The sequence below is a fragment of the Acanthochromis polyacanthus genome, chromosome 4 (assembly GCF_021347895.1).
Source record: "Acanthochromis polyacanthus isolate Apoly-LR-REF ecotype Palm Island chromosome 4, KAUST_Apoly_ChrSc, whole genome shotgun sequence".
NCBI classification, from domain to species: Eukaryota; Metazoa; Chordata; class Actinopteri; family Pomacentridae; genus Acanthochromis; species Acanthochromis polyacanthus.
The window spans coordinates 22,159,064-22,178,817 of record NC_067116.1 but is presented as its reverse complement, the minus strand read 5'-3'; the positions used below and the strand labels follow the sequence as shown (position 1 = coordinate 22,178,817).

The 19,754-nt window shown below is 39.3% G+C and overlaps 1 protein-coding gene across 3 annotated transcripts in view; it reads right to left on the bottom strand.

The window, feature by feature from the left end:
- rabgap1l (RAB GTPase activating protein 1-like) overlaps nt 1-19,754 on the bottom strand; it is a 129,321-nt gene that overhangs the window by 31,381 nt on the left and 78,186 nt on the right. For all 3 annotated transcript variants that reach the window (XM_051947207.1, XM_051947208.1, XM_051947209.1), the window contains 4 exons: nt 18,348-18,461; nt 7,928-8,002; nt 5,801-5,926; nt 2,008-2,151 (listed from right to left, as the gene is read on the bottom strand). In XM_051947207.1, coding sequence (XP_051803167.1) covers nt 2,008-2,151; nt 5,801-5,926; nt 7,928-8,002; nt 18,348-18,461 — 459 coding nt within the window. The remainder of the gene's footprint in view (nt 1-2,007; nt 2,152-5,800; nt 5,927-7,927; nt 8,003-18,347; nt 18,462-19,754) is intronic.

Here is a 19,754-nt window from a genome sequence, read left to right as displayed (position 1 = left end):
GGTAGGAAATTTACACCCTCCCTACATTCTCCAGGCGCTGGAGGGGGTGTGTGTCAGTGGAGTGTGCCAGGGTTCAGAATGCATTTTCAATTAGTTAAGAGGTTATACTTGAGCTAAAACGGGGTGTTACGTTTCTTAGTGCCTGACCAAGTGGACCACAGACACTCCTATGTGCCCAAATCAAAAACAAACCAACAATCAAACAAAAAAGCTCAGACCTACAATACACAAACAGTGGCGTCATAGTTTTTATTCAAAAGGGTCAAATTCAGGATAAAGGCGTTTGCAGCTACAAGGAACTCACCGTAAGAGATTGATGATGAAGAATGTTTAACAAAAACTCTTCTCACTTTTTTTGTTTTATTATTCTAGTGCTTCTTGGTACCCGTTTTACTCTCTCTCTTTGCGGGTGCAGTGAAAGAGCCTACAGTGGTGGTAAAAAATGTTTTTAAAAACCACAAAATTATTAGTCTGTTCTGCGTAAATACAGAAACTCTCTATGCAGATATACAGAGCTCTTCTAAAACAGTTTACATATACAGGTGGTCATACATTAATAAAAACATTATGAATGCTATATTTCATTACTAATGATAAATTCTCCTCAAACCTAAAACAGATGGATCAGAGCTATTCTATAATTTCATCACTTGATTGTCTCTCTCTTTATACTCCCTCATTGCACCTACTCTGTTTCCCACAGTTGCATATCATTAACTTTGTGTCTTCCGTCTCCCCTTGTTTGTCTTTTTCCTCTCTGATCTCTCTCCCCCTGTACCTTTCTGCAGGTATCTCTGGTTTAGCAGCTACATTGCTCTGATCTGTGGTTACCAAGCTGTCCACTGTTTATAGTTTGATGTTTCTTTCCTCTCAACCTCACTGGTCAAAGCAGTCGGCCACCCACCTAGAGTCTGCTTCTGTCAGAGGCTCCCTCCTGTTATCAGGATTTCTTCCTCCTCACTGTAAACATGTGATCGTTCCAAAGGGAATTCTTCTCTCTCTTTCTCTCTCCAATATAAGATCTTGACCTCAATGTGCCCTGAGATGATATATGTTATGATTTGCTAGACTAATAAAGCAGAACTGAATCATATATGGTCATCTGCCATCTCTGGTTTTTAAGGTAAAGACATCTGGCACAAATCTTGTTAGAAGATAGAAATGAATGATCAGTGATTGGTATTGGGTCCTGAGGTTTTAACCACATTAAACCTTTGATAGTATCAACCCTAAAAGGCCTGAGCAGAATGGAGATGCATCAATGCTGGTGTCCTAGCATTCTCTTCAGTGTGCTGTGCTTCTGGTCACTGATATATAGTCCGTCCTGGGTAAGATGTTAAACTGCAACCAGATAGAATGAATAGATTGTGTGTGGGGTTAGTAAGTCCCATGTTAACATTTACAAAATGCGCACAGGTGACTGCAATTATTCACTCTACGACTGGTGGGTTGTGTCAGCATCATAAAACGGAGCTTCCCCGGACATCTGGGATTAGGGACTCCAGGTATGGACAAATAAATGGCAGTGGGACTAACACCCAGCGTAGGCGCTCTCCAGAGAGATTGAGAAAGGCTGGCAGGCAGATGATTCCATCAGTACAACGGTTGACAGACATCGCTCAGGTTAGTTGAATATTGCAGGTTGTAGTAGTTCTGGGAGCCTGCTACAACTAATAGCCTCTTAGTACACACCATAGATCACCAGCCTTCAGAACGAAGACAGCATATGATGATAATAATGATGATAGCTAGTAAGTAGAGTTTCAGTTCGACCAACTCTTCTCCCTCCAAATCTCTCTCTTTATACTGTTTTGTGTGCTTTTTAATTTCAAAATGGCTGCCTTCCTCCCTTCTGTCCGTCACTCCTTTTCTTTGTACCTTATAACCTTCTTCTCTATCTCGTCTCCACTAATTTCATGTTTCCAGATGGTTGACCCTCCTTTTACCAGACTCTGTACAGTGTGGACTAAATCCCTCTCTCAATACAATCAGTATAATACAGCGTACCTCACAGAGCAGCAGGTCGGTGATGTGGAAAACCATGCAGAGAGGGAACTTGGCAGTGAAGAGGGTGAGGAACCACTGGGAGGCATACATGTGGGCTTCCAAGTTCAGCTCCTGGAAGTGGGACCATAGGTCTGGAAGCTGCTCCTGCAAGAGTAGACAGAAGAAACAGGAGCAGGAGAAACTTGTGAGATTAAACAACAAATACAAGGATATAAACATGCAGCTTTGCTTGCCATTGCTTGTCAACATTTGTTTTCTATTTACAGGTACACACATATATATATATAATATTACAAATCATGCTGTCTTATTGAGATGCTAAAATGTTTCAGAAGAAAACTCCAAATCAAAAAAAGTATAAATTAAATAAAGGAGTCAATACCCCATCCAGCTGCCAAACAGTCAGTGACTTTAATTTTACACTACAAACATCAAGCTTAAACCTCCAGTGAATGCATAAATATAAAAAGCATACAAAGCACCTAAATTTACAAAATTTGACACGTACAAATCTGTAACAAGGAGTCATTTTAACTTTGTAAAGCCTTGCAGTCTCTTTCATGAAATGCACCAGGTGTATAGGCACAACAATTCAGCCAAAGCAAAAGTTATATTGCATGTATTATAAAATCTAAGGAGAGAAAAAGACAATTCTGGTATTGATGTTCCTAAATCTGTTTTCATTCATTGTTCCCTGTTCTTTCCATCTTTTGTTTAGTCCATCTGTTTTGATACATGAAGAGGAAAAGATTGTTGTAGCTTTCAGGCCTCAGAGTGAATGTGTTTTAGTGTCCATGGATGCCCAATGAATTAAAGATTCAATTAGCCACATAGCAGACAATTTTGGCAGCCAGCACGTAATCTGTCACGTGACACCTGACTGGATCAGATAGTGAGCTTCCACCTGTTTGCTAATAATTAGCAGTCAATGCTAATGTCCTTATATTGATCACATTTGGCTAGCTAAGTTGATTCTCGTGCTGTAAAATGACTTCCAGTAGGGCCAAGAAGGATTTCAGGGTCAAATTAAGATGTACTCAGCGTGCAGATTTAGGCTATAATGCCTGAGTGGATGAGATTTTACACCAGTAACAGTGAGACTCAAAATACAGAAAGCCTACAGAGATTTTAAGTTCCACCCAGACAGACTTAGAATTCATTCTTGTTATATTCAGTCACATTTTGTGACCAGAAACAAGGAGTCAACAAGGCAACAACAGCAAACATGTCAAAACCCACAGCTGATGCAATCACTGGTAACACACTGGAATATGAATATGATCAAGCTGCCTTTGCCCTCATAGAAAAAGCAAATACATTTTGCAAGGCCTTGTGCACTCTCTGCTAGTCTTTTCTTTTTAGTGTATCGGTTCATTGTACAAGTCCTGCATTCAATTAGTAAATACATGAAACAGCCTAAAGGATGCCTATTCTCAGGAAAGTTAAAATGTTGGAAAATCAAATCTTGTGTAAATTAATGGCCCTTGGGAATTGACTGTGCAACAAGTATAGCGGAATATGTGGAGTAAATTTCATGGTATTTAAACTTATGAGGCAGACAAAACGACTGGATAACATTTCTAATTTTTCGACTGTATTTGTAGTTCTCCGAGGCTAATCATGTCGATTTAGGCCACTTCGTAGTGAGATGAATCTATTCTTCAGCTGTAGCTATAGAGTATAAAAAGAACATGATATGAAAGAAGAGAAGAAACTCTGATTCAAAAAACACATTGGGAGCAATTTGTAGTCAAATCTTTACAGAATTCATTAAGGAAGTGGAAGGAGTGATTTAAACCAACAGGAGGATGGTTTGGATGGTATCATTGAGAATACATAGTTAACTTTAGGTAAAACCATCATTTTAATAGTGGCAACTCTCCCCATGAGTGATATGGGTAAGTGCTTCCACCGTATAAGATCATCCTCTATTGTTTTCAATAACTGAACATAATTTAGTTTTGTAAGTTCTGATATCCTGGGAGAGATATTTATGCCTAAATATCTGAGGTTTCCAGACTGTATTATGATGTTAGATATTCTTGGTATGTCACAATTAATAGGCATGGCTGTAGTCTTAGACCAGTTGATAGAATAATCAGATATCAATGAAAATGTATTAATAAGCGTAATTGTCTGGGAGATAGATGATTTGGAGTTATTTAGGAAAAGTAATACATCATCTGCATAAAGACTTATTTTATGTTCTATATTGTTGGATTGGATTCCTCTGATGTCTGTATTTTGTCTTATGGCAGCTGCAAGAGGTTCAATAAAGATAGCGAAAAGTGATGGAGAAAGTGGGCAGCCCTGCCTAGTGCCTCTCTGCAAACAGAAACTTGGAGAAGTCTGATCATTGGTCTTAACACATGCAGCCGGGTTATTATAAAAGATTTTTATCCAGTCTATAAAAGATGGCCCAAAACCAAATCTGTTTAATGTTGCAAACAGAAATTTCCAATTTACTCGATCAAATGCTTTTTCTGCGTCTAACGAGATGATTGTGGATTCTAAATGATGTATTGTGGAATAATCTATCCACATAGAGAGACAATCACATTCACACCTACGGACAATTTAGAATCACCAGTTAACCTCAGCATGTTTTTGGACTGTGGGAGGAAGCCGGAGTACCTGGAGAAAATCCATGCATGCACGGGCAGAACGTGCAAACTCCACACAGAAAGATCCCATGCCAGGATGCAAACTCACTATCTTTGAGCTATAAGGCGACAGTGCTAACCACTGAGCAACTGTGCAGCCCATACTGTGAACCAATTTAGCAAATTAACACACAATGATGTGTTACTTGATTTTCACCTGATTGTCCCATAGTGTTACAATTTGTGCACAGTTCTGACCTCTGATCATACAAGTAAAGCTAATGGCAGTGTTACAAACATTAGCTGCACTAAGGACTGTGCTACTGTTGTACTGACATTGCCATCAGAAATATAAATAATATACTGGTTCTTCAGTTTCTCAGATGCTGGGAGTGCATGAAGACTCTCGTGTTCATTTTTGCAGCCAACAAAACAACATTTGGTGTGCCTTGTTTATGGCTGAGACATTTTAGAGTTAGCAGCGGCTTTATTTATTTTTATTTGCTTAGAAGATTTCTGCGAAAACTTTAGCTTGAGAACTACTGGGCACTCAGCTCTACGTAGAACCTGGATAAAATTCTTACCGGCTTGTAAAGGCTATCAAGTTGTGAGAGGGCTAAAAGACTGACAGAAGTAAACGTCTTGATATTTTTACAGCTGTTATTTGAAATCTCCAAGTTTATAAAACGTCCAAAACACAACAGAGTTTATTTTTACAATATGGGAGGTTCAACCATGACTCCTAAAGTGCACTGGGGCAAGAAATATCCAATTACAGAGCACAAAATATCTTTGGGCCTTTACAGAATTCAAAAATTGAAGTTTTCAATGTTGATAAAACTGATGTACACATAATCCTATAGTTTATATTAATTCAGACGGATGGATTCAGCCTTCAGCATTGTTGTCAGGTGCACTGACTAACTCTTTGAACTCACACTGTCATTTATGCCTCTGACTATTTTCCTCCATGGAAAATGTGCCTGAGGCTCACGAGTACAGCAGTACTTAGAACCATCTACCAGGCCAAAATGACACAAACCACAAATCCCAATAAATGATGTCTATAGTATAAGCATGTCTGATCCAATCCATCCTCCTCATCAGGGTTGTGTTCTTAGCATTGTTACTTTCCATTACATTGTAATATATTCCAGTTTATTACAAATATACAACTCAGCATTACTAACCTGCATCAGTCTCTCCAGCTGGTAGAATTTGCAGTGAAGATCTTCAAAGTTGTTCTTGTAGAGAGCCCTGAGCCCGTATTCATACATGATTTTCACCAGCACACAGAAGGCCTGCTCCTCAGGCATCTGAAACCACATGGATACCTTTAAACAGTTACATGGACCAAAACGTTCAGCCACTAAAAAGCAAAAATGTGTTTCTGCTGCCTAAAGAGAAAGCAGGACTCTTTGTTAAGATCTCCACATAACATTAGGTGGTGATGCAGTCTTTACAAACCTGAAATAGATCCACTTTCAACTCTATTTTAACTACAGTAAGTTACTGTGGTGCTACCAGACCAAGGTCAAGCTTAATTTTCAAAAGTTTTGGTAAACCCCACTAATATGTCTTAAACTTGACTGACTGACTCTAAATAAACCCTTAAGGATAGAAGAAAAAGCTGTGATGGAAGTAAAGTGACAAATTTTAAGGTATTTGCAAGAAATGTTTATGCTTTTATGCGTGAGTATTTTACAGTCTCAGTGTGTTTCGGTCTGCGTGCTGTTTGGATGGATGACGATAAGAGGTATGAGAGGAAGCTTAATATTGTGTTGGTGTGTGTCTGTGTGGGTATATGGGTTTATTTCTCCTCTAACACACACATACACACACATACTCTCGCGGACGGTGAGGTGATATTTAATCAGAGTGACAGTATGTGTTTGGGGCTGAATGGGATCCTGCAGGTAAACCTGAACCCCTATTAATATTCCTGACATCTCCTCTATAACCTCTCCCTCCTTCCTCTTCCTCCTCTATACCCCGTCTGCCTCCTCCTCCGCCTGTATAACCTCTCTTTCTTTTACTGCTTCTGCTCTCTTTATCTCTCCTCTTCTTCCACTCTACAGTCTCCTCCTTCATTACTTCCCCTCTCCTCTCCACTTCTTCAGGTCCATCCAGTAAACTCATAGCTCTTCTTCACGACTCTCCTACCTCACCCCACCTCCTCCTGACCTCTCTCCAGCTCTCCTCCTTTCCGCCGTCTCACTCGTCTTTAACCTCTGCTGCCCTTGTTATTTGGACTTCGACCAAACTTTCACCGCTCCCTCTCCTCCACTTGGGACTCCTGCCTCCACATGTCCACTCCTCTGTCTCTCCTCCATCTGTCTTTTAATAACTTTCTCAAATAAAATTTCAGGTGTATTTTATGCAGACAAGTTGCAACACGCACAGAAACACAAAACAAAGAATAGAAAGGAAATAGATGTGCAAGGCGAATAAAAAGCAGTGTCTGCCAGTGACCTTGAAATGTGTGCAACATTGACTGACTTCATCTATTCATCCACACAATTTTGCTAGAAACTACCTTTTATTCAAGCAGTCAGCAACTTCCTTTACAACCACACACATTCCTTCTATCTGCCTATTTTTCTAAAGCTCCTTTCAGTCTGTAATATTGCCTTGGTTTTCCTTTATTATACCTAGAAGCTAAGAAACATGTTCTTTGTAGATGCAATGAAGTCTCGGTGCAGAACCATAATGCTGACATTTTTTTCTTTGTTAGATTGTTAACCTTGATAACATGTTTGAATGTTGTTTTGAAACCATCTGTGGGAGCATCAAGGTAACATTCTAGTAGCTACAAAGAGCTCTTTTGAAAGCAGGGGAAAAGCATTAGAGGCTGTATATGTTTATGTAAATGTATATATCAGATTGTGATCTGGGGAATTCGGAGTCAACACTTTCCTGAACAACGTTTGCAGTGTGGCAGGGATCATTATTATTCTGCTGATAGAGGTCGCTGCCATCAGGGAATACTGTTGCTACAAAGGTGTGCATGTGGTCTGAAACAATGCTTAGGTGGGTGGTATGTGTCAAAGCAACATCCACATGAGTGTCAGAGCCCAAGGTTTCCCAGCAGAACATTGCAGAGAACATCACATTTTCATGCTTTAAAGTTGCAGCTGAATGGTGTTTAAATACACACATAGAAAATTGCCAAAACAACAGAAAAATTGCGTCAAGGATGATCAGCACCAAAAATACATAGGTCAGAGTTTGTGTTCAATGTGATCTTGTTTTTGCATTGTCCAAACCATGAAAAGGTATGTTTGGTTAATGGATGGATGGATGATAAGTTTACTCACATGCAGCAGGAGAACAGCAGCGAGGAACGACTGCCCCTGACAATAACCAATTTCCTCATCGTAGACAGAGTAGGCCTGCAAGACAGAAAGAAAAAGGGATACAGAAAACTTTCAGCTTTACGATCACTTTTTCAGCTTGTTTACAATGTATAAACTGATAATAAATATATTGCTCAAAATCTCAAATCTTCTCCATATTGTCACTTTGCTTGTCAAAGCCTGATACCTGCAATACCCACAGAGCAACCAGACCACCAACAGCTCAGGTAGAGCTTCTGGTGTGCTATGCTAGTAGAAACTAATGCAGCCTTGAGCTGCTAGCCTTAAGAGGGAATAGGCTGCAGAAATCTGCATACCCCAAAACGGCAACAAAATTAGAGGACATGATGTTGTTTGAGTGAATTTATCAAATTTTGTACAGCTTTCTCGGAAGCTGCAACTTTTGTTACAAATGCTTCAGTCCACCTGAAAACCTTCACATTTTCACTGGATTGTAAATATACAATGTTAAGCTCTCAGCACAGACCACCCACAATAACACTACTGTTGTAGTTTCTCTGATGTTCGTGAAGTGCAGGTGAAGGAGAAACGTCCATTGACACTGACTTGCTTAATAATAAGTTTATTATTAGGAAGAACAGCATCGATCAGCGAGAGACGGTCTAGGAGAATCCGGCCAAATGAATCTCCCCGAACAGCAATCAGAGATCATATATGAGTCATTCCATGTCAATTCAACAAATGCTTGTTGCACCACTTTCTCAGATCCTCCCAAAAATTTTTTTGGGCTTTATTTGGGTAATTTTATGAACAAATGCAAAGTATTATGGTTATAAACATACAGTATAAGCAGTAATGATCTAATCTAATACCCATAGTCAGTCCAAACTTAATCCTCGCCTATGATTTTAGGGTTTTAAACTACTAAAAAAAGCAATTTATACTCCTTTTACATGGTCAGAATTTTTTCCCCTTCCAAAACTTTTACCCTTCTGGTGAGAAAAGTATAGAAATGAATGAAAATAAAAAAATACTGGACTGTGGAATTTCCCAAAATATCCTTATTATTTCATGGGCGACTTTATTTTGGGTTTTTCATGCCTCTATTTTAGGACTTATTCTTGTGAAAAGACATTGAAAGAATGAATTTTCTTCTTTACTAATGAAAGTTGCATAAGGTAAAAGTTTTAAAACATTAAAATAAAGCTTATTTATTGATTTATAGGCTGTTGAACTCAGGTGTAGACCCAAAATAGCCTAACTTTAGGCATTAAAAAGTGCATGTGGGATACATGGTACGCGGTTCAAATTTTTTTTGGAGGAACTAGTATGTGTGAAGTATGTGTGAACTTACTTTCATATTTGTTTCTTGTGCCAAAGATGAGCAACTGCTGAATCAATTTACTATACATTTTGATCCTCGTTTTTGTTTTTAGGAACCATTTACATGACCAACTAAAGATGAAAGATGAATCTGAAGCATCAGCATCGTAGTATAAGTTACAAAGGGCATATCTGAAGTTAATTATTATATAGACATTGTTTTTTCTTTCATACAGTAACTGAATAAGAAGAAATGGCATCACTCCCAGACTGCATTCTCAGGACAGCCTCGGTATCGTATTTGACTTATCAGCTGAATTTGAAGATTTGCAAGTGAAATTCATGCACCCAAAAGGTCCCAGCAAGAAGTTCACATGGCCTAGAAAGGATGACGTAGTGTGGGTGCCTACAGCCCACATCCTCTGTCCAATCACTGCTCCTTCAACACGCCGTGGTGGACAGTACCACATATCTGGTGCAGATGATGGCCTGATTTCAGAGAAATTCAAGCAGTTCAAAGGACAGAAATAGTGGTGTGATAAGTTGGGGACAAATTACATGTTTTACATGGGACCTAAGGCAATATAACTCATTTTAACTGCAATATATTAGTTAGAATTCCTAAAAAAACGCCTATAAAACATAGTGCATTTCTTGGTTAAATTGGCCATGAAGGATTCAAGAAACAATGTTGATACTTCAGATATCAATTATTCGGATGTTTATTGTTATACAGACAAAGTTTCATGTTTCTACTCCATGTCCCACATTGGTTTCTGTGCCAATATATGTATGGTGTTTTTCAGTCTGTTTCATAAATAGGCATCGTTTTGAGGTCTAAGGAGACTAGCTAGCTCTTGGATATTTTTAGGTTAGAGAGAACTTTTAAGGTACTTTGAGATTTTTATAACATATGAACCTTGTTACTTATTAAAATTTGTGAAAAAAATGCCTAAATTCTTGAAAAATGCCATTTTCGCCAAATTTTTAAATTGCCCTGTACCACAGAGAAATGGGTATATTCATTCCAAAAATTTTTTTCCTGCTCTATTGTTAAGGTGTTTGAACCCTTCAGATCACTTGTAAGTCTATATCATCAGTCAGTTCCCAGTATTATCTTCCTAAATCAAGCCTTTCTACCTAACATATCAATTTCCGAGTGGAAAAATAGGGATTTAAATATTTTATAACTTAGCAAATAGCAATCATATGATGTTAAAACTTTGCAAGTAATCTATTCTTATGTTGGGATAGTTAAAAAAAAAGTTTGGAGATGATCAGAGGAGGTCATGCAACAAAATTTCCTCAGATTTGTTGAAATGAGATGGAATGACTCATATGTTTTGGACAAGTATGAGGTCACAACATATGTTTTCTAATTAGAAGACATCTGGTCATGGAACAAGACCCTACAGAACAACCCCCTATCATTAAGACACCCAAAGAGTGATTAGGGCCCCAAAGAACAATTATCATTACCTGGACATAATGATCCCCAGTGTACTCACAGCAATGACTTCATTCAGCAAAAAAACCACATCTATTTTAATAAGCAACATATATCCCAACATATATTTCAGATCAGATACTACACTACCAAACTAATAAATCAATTGTCTTCTGTCCTTTTTTGCAAAACATAAGTTAACACAGCAGCTTGTCTCATATGGTTCCACGTATTTACACTTTGGAGCTGCACAGTTCAGCCACGGCATAATGCAGCACACCAGTTAATGAACAACTCCATTGGAGCAGCGAGAGGATTTAGCACCTTCCATTTCAGCGGTGAGGGAGGGTTCAGTGTCAACCGCTGTTTTAACAGTTAGTTTAACTGCTACATAAAACATCGACAATGTAGCTGTGGCCACATTTGATCTGATATTGAATATGATAATACAAGGAGGGCTATATGACAGTATGTAATGATGGCTGAGTTGTTAAAAAAGCATGTTTCATTAGACTACCTGGTTTGGTAATATGTAAATATGCTTAGGATCTGCATCTTCTTTTTAAGCCAACATTTTATGATTAGCAACAAGTCACCATTTGATTCTAAAAGCCTGGCACCGTATTGATACTCCAGTTAGTCCCATCAGTGTAATGCAAATGTTGTCAGAACATCAGCATATACAGCAGACATTTCCTATGAGACAAGTTTCTCTTCTGCACTCGGATTTTCCCTTTTTTCCCCTGAGGAATTTCTCTGAAGACTGTCTCTCTGTCTTTGGTTTTCGCTTTGTCAGTGTGAGTCTGTCTCTCACTATGACTCTCGATGAGGCTTCTGTTCTCTAAATGCTGGGCTAAGCCTCTGAATGTAATAACATAGCACCAAAATTCCACAGTCACTTTAAGAAACTGACTTTCTAAGGACAAGTGTAGCGCAGAGTGAAGAGTATATTATTAAAACCTAGAAAACTGTGCTTGATATTTGCTTACAATGCTGTGATTAAAGCACATTAGGGCTAGTCTTTACATCATCAAGTACTGCTTGTGTTGGGAGATCTGGGGTTGCAGAGTGATAGTTTTGAATTTTACGTTGCCGACCATTTCTAACTAACGCTGCAATCTTTTTTTTTTTAATGTAGAAAGGCAGGGCAGGCAGGAAAGCAGGGAGAAGAATGGCGGGAAGACCTGCAGCAAAGGGCCGTGAGCTGGAATTGAACCCAGGTCGCTGTATCGGGGACGATAGCCCTTGTTTATGTGTCGCACGCTCGACCAGTTGACTCTGGGCTCCATGGCTCTGCAATCTCAGGGCCAGATTATGATCGAACTAGCTTGTGCAATGTGTTATCCAAACACATTCGAAATCACAACTGTTCACACCTGCTTCACAGGCCACAATTAAATGAAAAGCCAGTCCTGTCAGACAGAGAAAGACACGATAGTCTAAACATGGATGTAACAGGATAACACTTGTTTACATAAATAGTAACATATACTTGTGTCAGGAATGAAACGCAGAGAGCTAAAGAGGGAAAGTTAAACCTCTAGCTCATTTCTCACCTCCGCACAGCTTGTCACTGATGGTACAACGTGGATGTGAAACCCCCAATGTGCTGTCGATAAGGTGAGTGGTAAAGTGTTTCTGAAGCTATTCAACCGACTGACACGTCTGTACTCACTACCATGGCATCAATTAATAAAACATAAATATGTGCCTTGACGTGGAAACAGACGGCCAAATCCACTCTTCGTGTTAAAGCCTGATTCATTTGAATGGCGTTCCCCAACAAAAAACTTCTCTCTACTGCAGGAGTCAGAGAAGCAGCAGCCCGTCCAGCTTGAGAAACCTGGCTTCATTCTGCCAATAAAATATGGAAGACTGATCTAGGAGAATAACCTCCAGATGACCATTCAGAGAGGCGTTGTCTCAGAATGGACGGTAGTGGACATACCTCACCAATCATGCTAATGAGCAAACAGACAGGCCTTTTTCAAAGCGTAAACAAGGATACAAGGGCTACATCACACAGCTTCCACTCTTTCATCTGTCTTCATCCTTGCAAAGCATACAGGCTGGAAGAAATGCACTAACACCGAACGACAAAACAGCGTAATTCAAATGCTGCTGAAGTGGAAGGAATTAGAGGTAGGTGAGGTACCAGATGGAGCAGCACCACATCTCCTCTAAGACTAAACACCTCTACTGATCTCTGCTTATGAGCTGATGTGCAAAACTATCAGGCTGGCAGCTCAACATTCTTAATAGGTGAGCAGCACCGGAGCTGAATAATGTCTGTGTAGGTTCTCATTTATCCAGGTCATGGTTATCCAAAGTGGTTTAAAATAAATCCACTGGACTTTAAGAAAGTTCCTTGAAGACGTTTCACCTCTCATCCAAGAGGTTTCTTCAGTTCAGGGCTGAATAAGGACTCCTTTACTAGGCAGCTGCACTTCTGAGGGGGTGTGAGAGAGAGTGGAATTTAATGACAAGAAAAATTTTACTTTTACACCTTTAAATATGTGTTTTGTTCAGTTGCTATGCAGAACTACTTAAAATGACTAAGCTGGTAATGGTTCAATATCTTCCTCACAGATATTTTTGCAGAAGGCTCACTCACTGACGGACACATCGACTGTAATAGCAGTCAAACCCCCGTGCATTGGGTTAAACGATTGTCTCCCGTTTTTCACATGTCTGAAAAATGAGTGTGGACGTCCAGAGCTCCACTTCTGATCTGTTCAGCTAATTTGGGCTTTGATGTGGAGGTAATGGAGAAGTCTTGTGGAGCTGTCTGGACTCTAATCTACAAGCTGACATGCTTGATGGAGTGTGGCATTCATACGTCCCCAACTCGGCTGGGAGAAGTGCATGCTGACAGATGGATGGGGGAGGTCCTGGTGGGTGAAATCTAAATTTGTTAGCCTGAGCAGATAATAGGCTCAGAGGGGTGGGTTATTGCAATCTATAGAGTATGCCTGGTTTCTCATAACCAACAAGCAGATAGATTTTTATACTCTTGTATGTACTGTTGTAACTTGGGAACAAAATGTGTTATTAATAATTTTTGACATAATATAAACAGCATTTAGACCATTGCACCTATAATCCTAAAACACTGGCAGCATTATTACGACAGGAGCAGTAGTATTATGAGATCTATATTGGGGAAAATCTGGATATCGTAGGTTGATCCAACTACAGAGAGCCAACGTGTAACTAGAACAACTCACCATAATCTGCACAAAGTAACCACAATGCAGTTAACTTTCATAAAAGCTACAGCTTTTTCAATCCTAAAAATGCAATCATTGCTTAACTTGTATAAAAACATTAATGCTGGTGATCTGATACGTGAGTGGTTAAAGCGCAAAGCACAAAAAGTAGTGAGTCTTTGGTTTGATTCCTAGATGCCCTGATTATGGCCTGCATTTCATTCCTCTACTCCCTTTTCCCCACATTTCTTGTCTCTCTGATCTTTTACTCTCAAACAACGGCTTCAAAAATTAATCTCGAAAATCACTAATGTTTCACCTTCTGCTTTAAGACTGTGGACTGTGTCTCCGTGTTGAATAAAATAATGAAAATCTGAAACCTTCAGTCCAGAGAAGTGTTTCAGAGGATTTATTAAAGGGAACCTTTGAGGTGCCTGAGGTACAAGAAAAGCCAACATTATCATTTCAGGGTTACTGGAGAGAGTGGGCATTGTCAAGTTAAAGTTCAGATTTCATAGAAACAACAGAACAAAACGTTTAGACCTTAGTTGAATTACTGTAGTGCAGAAAACTGTGGTTACTGTTGCACAGTGTTATTTAAAAAAAATATTAGCATTTATTCTCAGTTCACACACTATAATATATAAGTGTAGAAGCTCATATTTTTTCTTTATAACTGCATCGTTAAACTTGATTGGAGAAATTCTGGTAAAGAAAGGAAAAAAAAGAACTGGTAATGCTGCAGATAACAGTAGACGACTTAACCTCTGGCCCAGGGCAACCAGTTAATATTCTTTCTTTCAAACACGAAATAGTATTATGGCACAGGTAAAATTACAACAATAACACCACATTTCCACTGGGAAGACTTTGCATCTATGTTCTGTTTTCAGTATCGGAGTCAGTATTTGTAGTATAATTTTTTGGGGGAAGGAGTTCTGTTGACAAAGGTCACAAACAGCTTCAGAAAAGGAATCAGGATTTTTAAAAATGTATTCTATCAAACTCTGCTGACATTGTGTTTTCATGTATGCAGAAATCTGGTCAGGATGACGGTCACCAGGATGTGGACTAGTACCCTGAATAAAGTGTGCATGCAAACACTCAGCGATTACTGGGATATACAACATTAGCCTGGTTGATGAGGCATGTTGATGTGTTATCATGTTTGCTTTTTTCCCCTTTGTTTAAGTCCCGTCACCATGGAAATCTGGAAGATATTCCCTTTACCCATTTAATCAAGAGGCACAGCTTTCGAATCCCCAACCCAGTCATTCCAACCACCCCGCTGTCAGCGCATCCTTGACTATCCTTGACAGCCAACCTCCCCGCTGCTCCAGAGGGCCTTCTGACTGACCGACAGTGGATGTTTGAGGTTATACGTCTTAGCTGGAAGTGTGACTGAATGGAACATTACGGGAGCAAAACAGATTATCACAGAAAAAGAACACAAAGCTCAGGTGACCTTCCCTGGAGAATAAAGGTTGGAAAATAAAAGACTCCCGGCTTATTACTGAGTATTACATGAAGATGAATATAAACTTTGTCCCAAATCCTCTGTGCCTGTAACCCACTCATGCCTCAAGATCCAACCAACCTTATCAGCAGCAAATCTACATGGATTTGCATACAAATGAAGGCTGGCTCGCCACTGACCTAGTTGGGTCCAGACTGGATGCTAAACCTTTCTGACAGGTTCTCCCAGAGCACTGACCAACCATACTCTATTTTTGCAGCTCTAGGAAAAAAATAATAAAAAAAGAGAAGTTCTACTCAATCTTTCTGGAACTGTTTTTGAGTTTAATAGAAAGGCAAAACACTCGTGCAATATTTCTATTTATGCTTGGTTTATATCCTTCATACACCTCTTTCATATGATTGTACTATGTGGTCTGTGATGTAAGTTCATTACATAACTACCAAATACAACATTTTAGCATTAATTTAAAATCTAAAAAAAGTCCATAACACCATGATTATGCACTAATTTGACAATTTAAAAATATATATATTTTAAATACAGAAAATGAAAACGAATTAATCAAAACTGTATGCTTTTAACACAGTGATTGCAACACAGGTTACTTTGCAAGTGCAAATCTATCAGCAGACAGAAAGTTGTATCTTACTGTGTTTACTTTTTAGTACATTATAATTACTTTGCACTATTTTAATTGTTTCTTAATTTTAGGTGTAAAGATTCTCTGAAGCATTGATGATGCATCGATCACTCACAGGTATGGCTAACTGTCAATACCAGGATCACTTTTTGACTATTTGGTTACTAAAAAAAAATCATGCATGCTGATTTCATTCTAAGTTTGTCTGTTCTTCACAGACCCGTTGGACAGATCAGTGTAAAGTCATGTGTGCTTAAAAACTGTCTTAGTTGAGTTTGAAGCTACAGTCTGGCTCAGAGGAGGACAATGGTAGAGATTAGGAGTGGCTTTAATACATTTCAGTAGTGCTGACCTTGGCTTTTGTCTGAATAAAATACAACGTGTGTCTTCGCAGATAATTACCTCAGGATGCAAGTCCGCTGGGAGCCTTCTACTTATAGCACCTCTTTTCCTCACTCTTTTTAAAGGCACTGCTGCTTGTTTTTATGGTATAAGGATCGTGACTGATCCAGAAAAAGGCCAGCTGAAGTGCTGTTCAAAGTTTGATGACTACGTTTGTATGGATGGCTTAAAGATTTTAATATATCATGTTTGTATTCAATTGTATATGTTATTAAGAGTGCTGGACCGTATACTACCACTACTACTACTACTTCAAATTGCAGCAAACACTATAACTCCTTACACAGAGTTATAGTGCTTGCTTTAAATTATTGTATAATGGATTAGTGGAGCCCTACTTCTCTCACAGCCTTAAATATTAAAAGATTGATTCATCTGATGTATTAATTAATTTAAACAAAAATCGAGTTTGGACATTGCCCTTGATGTAGTCGTTCATGACCTGTAAAAGTTCTGGTTGCAATACTCAAGCTCAATTTCGCCGAGATTTCAGGATTAATTTAACAGCAATGAGTAGTAATAATCTGTGAATATCAGAGTCATTAAAATGATGATTTCTACCTTTAAAAACATCCTCATTTATTTAAACCACACAGATCAAACATTATGACATGGACAAGCCAAGACCTCTGAAGATACTTTGAGATATCTGGCACCAAGAACTTGGCAGCAACTGGAGCTTTTAAGTTCTATAAACTGTGATTTGGAGCTGCTGCTGAACAGGGAGCACATCACCTCACAGTTGCTGGATCATGGCTTGTCCCTCCATCTTCCACTGGCAGCAGGTATTAAACTACAGTTGACTGGGACCACATTGCAAGCTTTGCCATCTCCTGGCTACTCCAACCAGTCATTTGGTCATACCCTTTGGCATTTGTCAAAGTTTCTCTTCTTCACATTTGCCCATTTCTCTGACATGCAACATGTTAAATGTGAGAACAGACTGCTCATTTACTATCTAATATATCCCAAATGTTCACATGTGCAATTGTTCCAAGACAATCAGCATTATTTACTTCATCCGTGAGTAGTCACAATATTCTGGCTCATTGCTGTACAATAAATCCATGAAGCATTGTGTAGTTAAATGGTCTACTTCTTGCCTCAAATTTGAAATTCAGAAACCATTTTTGGTAGGCAATTTGAAGAAATCTTCCACCTACACATCAGCCACCACGTTTTCCACTTAGAAAATTGGAAGGATCAATGACTGTTCACAGAGCGGTCTGTATGTCCGGTAAGTCATGTGTAGGACGGGTTCATGTTGATGTCTCAGTAAAGGCGAGCACTGTCAATCATACATTGGAGAGCCAATTTGAAATGCCAAGCAAATTCCTACTGAGCCTTGCCAGACCACAAAGAGGAAAAAAAAACTAATGGCTGGCTTCATAGGGATTTCAGAGCTAGCTTCTCATCTTAGCACTTGATTCTCAGCAGCAACGTTTTTATAAACATATAAATACAACAGGAAAGAGTATTTAGACAGATTTGCCTTCTTTTCCATGATGCTATCACGAAAGTGAGGTAACGCACAGTATAAACAATGCCTCCATTCTGTCCACTGCTGTTCCCGCCCACTCCAATGCAACTTTCAGTTAACTTACAACTTCACAAAAGCCTTCTCTTTGCAAATTTAATTTCGACATATTCCAAACTGGGCTACCACCAGTGCTTCAGTGCTAACAGTTCACAATCCCTAAAATGTATAGATTCCAGCTAACCAGCTTTTATAAATAATTTTCCCCTTAAAATCGGAGAGAAGAGCTTTTTATGTAATATTATTAGAGTAATCGTATCTAATAATCTCATTGGCTGAAGTCAAAATCAGATTATGGAATAAGTCTGGACAAGCAAATATCAGTCCATTAAGTATTCATTTTCCAGGATATTTATCCACTTTAATGTCATGTCGGGCTCACCTTGCAGATCTTGTACAGAGAATCCTGTCCATCTCCATCGGAGTCCTTAAAGTAGTCGTGGGCGGGAAAAGTGCGGTGGATGTCACGCGTTATGACACCTTCCTGAGCCGAGTCCTGCAACACACATAGATCGCATGCTTTACTCATGTGGCATGTGGAATTTTTACATCTGATTTGCAGCTAAAAATAAGGATGATGCATTTTTAGTAAATGGGTTCGTGAGATGACATATCTGCCCTGTATTGATCAACACAATGCACAAAAGAAAGACAATATATTGTGCTTCATTTAGAACTGCCAGCAGTCCACAGCTATGATGCAAACCAGCAATACAGTGCTGTGTCACTGTGTTTGTTTGGTGTTTGTCCCTTTCCTACTGCAACTGCACTCCCCAGGCCTTAGCCACTTAGTCTGCGCTGTCTAATCCACAGCCACTGCAGTGTAAACACACATCCACACACCAAACACGGTTAGTTGTTTTGCAATGCGCTTCTCACTCATAAACACACATACATATAGAGGCACTGGGTTGTTTCCCTGTCACTTCCTTTCCCCTCCTTCACACACACACACACACACACACTCAGTCAGTCATATGCACGTTGTCACACACACAGTGCAAACAGTAGTGGAGGGAGGGCAGGAAGCACGGCATTCTCCAGCAACTCACTGTAAGCTGCAGATAAACCAGCCCTGAGCCTGACTGGCCTTGATGTGTGTTTGTGTGTATCAGAGAGAGAGCGGGAGAGTGTGTGAGTAAGAGAGAAAGTGAGTGGAAAAAACTCTCTTCTCTTTCCCCTTCTTGTTTTCCGACAGTAGAGAGAGAACAGAAGGGGGGGATTTAAGTCAGAGGAAAGGCAGTCTTCTACATGTTTGTGGAAAACACTGCACACTGTGGAAGGTCCTGGTCAGGAGGTCCCCCACTTCCTTAAACATAAAAGCTCAGCAATGCTCTCAGAATACATTTCCATGGTCATTATGCTGGTACAACTACTGAAATGTTTTTTGTGCTGACAGACAAAGTAACCTGTGCACTAGGGTGGCAGCAAAAGAAAAGATATCCTTTCAGGGTGTCCTGACAGTCTCGTGTTTGAGAAGCATCTCTATGTAACTGCAAACCCCATGAGTCAACTCCAGCTATGGCCCTTTAATGTACGACACCGCACCTCTACCACCACTATCAAGAAATCTGTACCAACAAAATCTTTTCTTATTGCTAGACAACTGCTTTAGAAATTATATGAGTTTAGGCTCATTTTTTGAATGCCTAGTTATCACAAGGTAAACTATGTAAATTGCACACAAACCTTAGCATACAACTGTGGATTTGTTGTACGATAGCTTTTTTTCTCAGATTATTTTTTGCAGATCAATTTTCTTACTTTTTTTTTTGCAATTTGAGCAGGG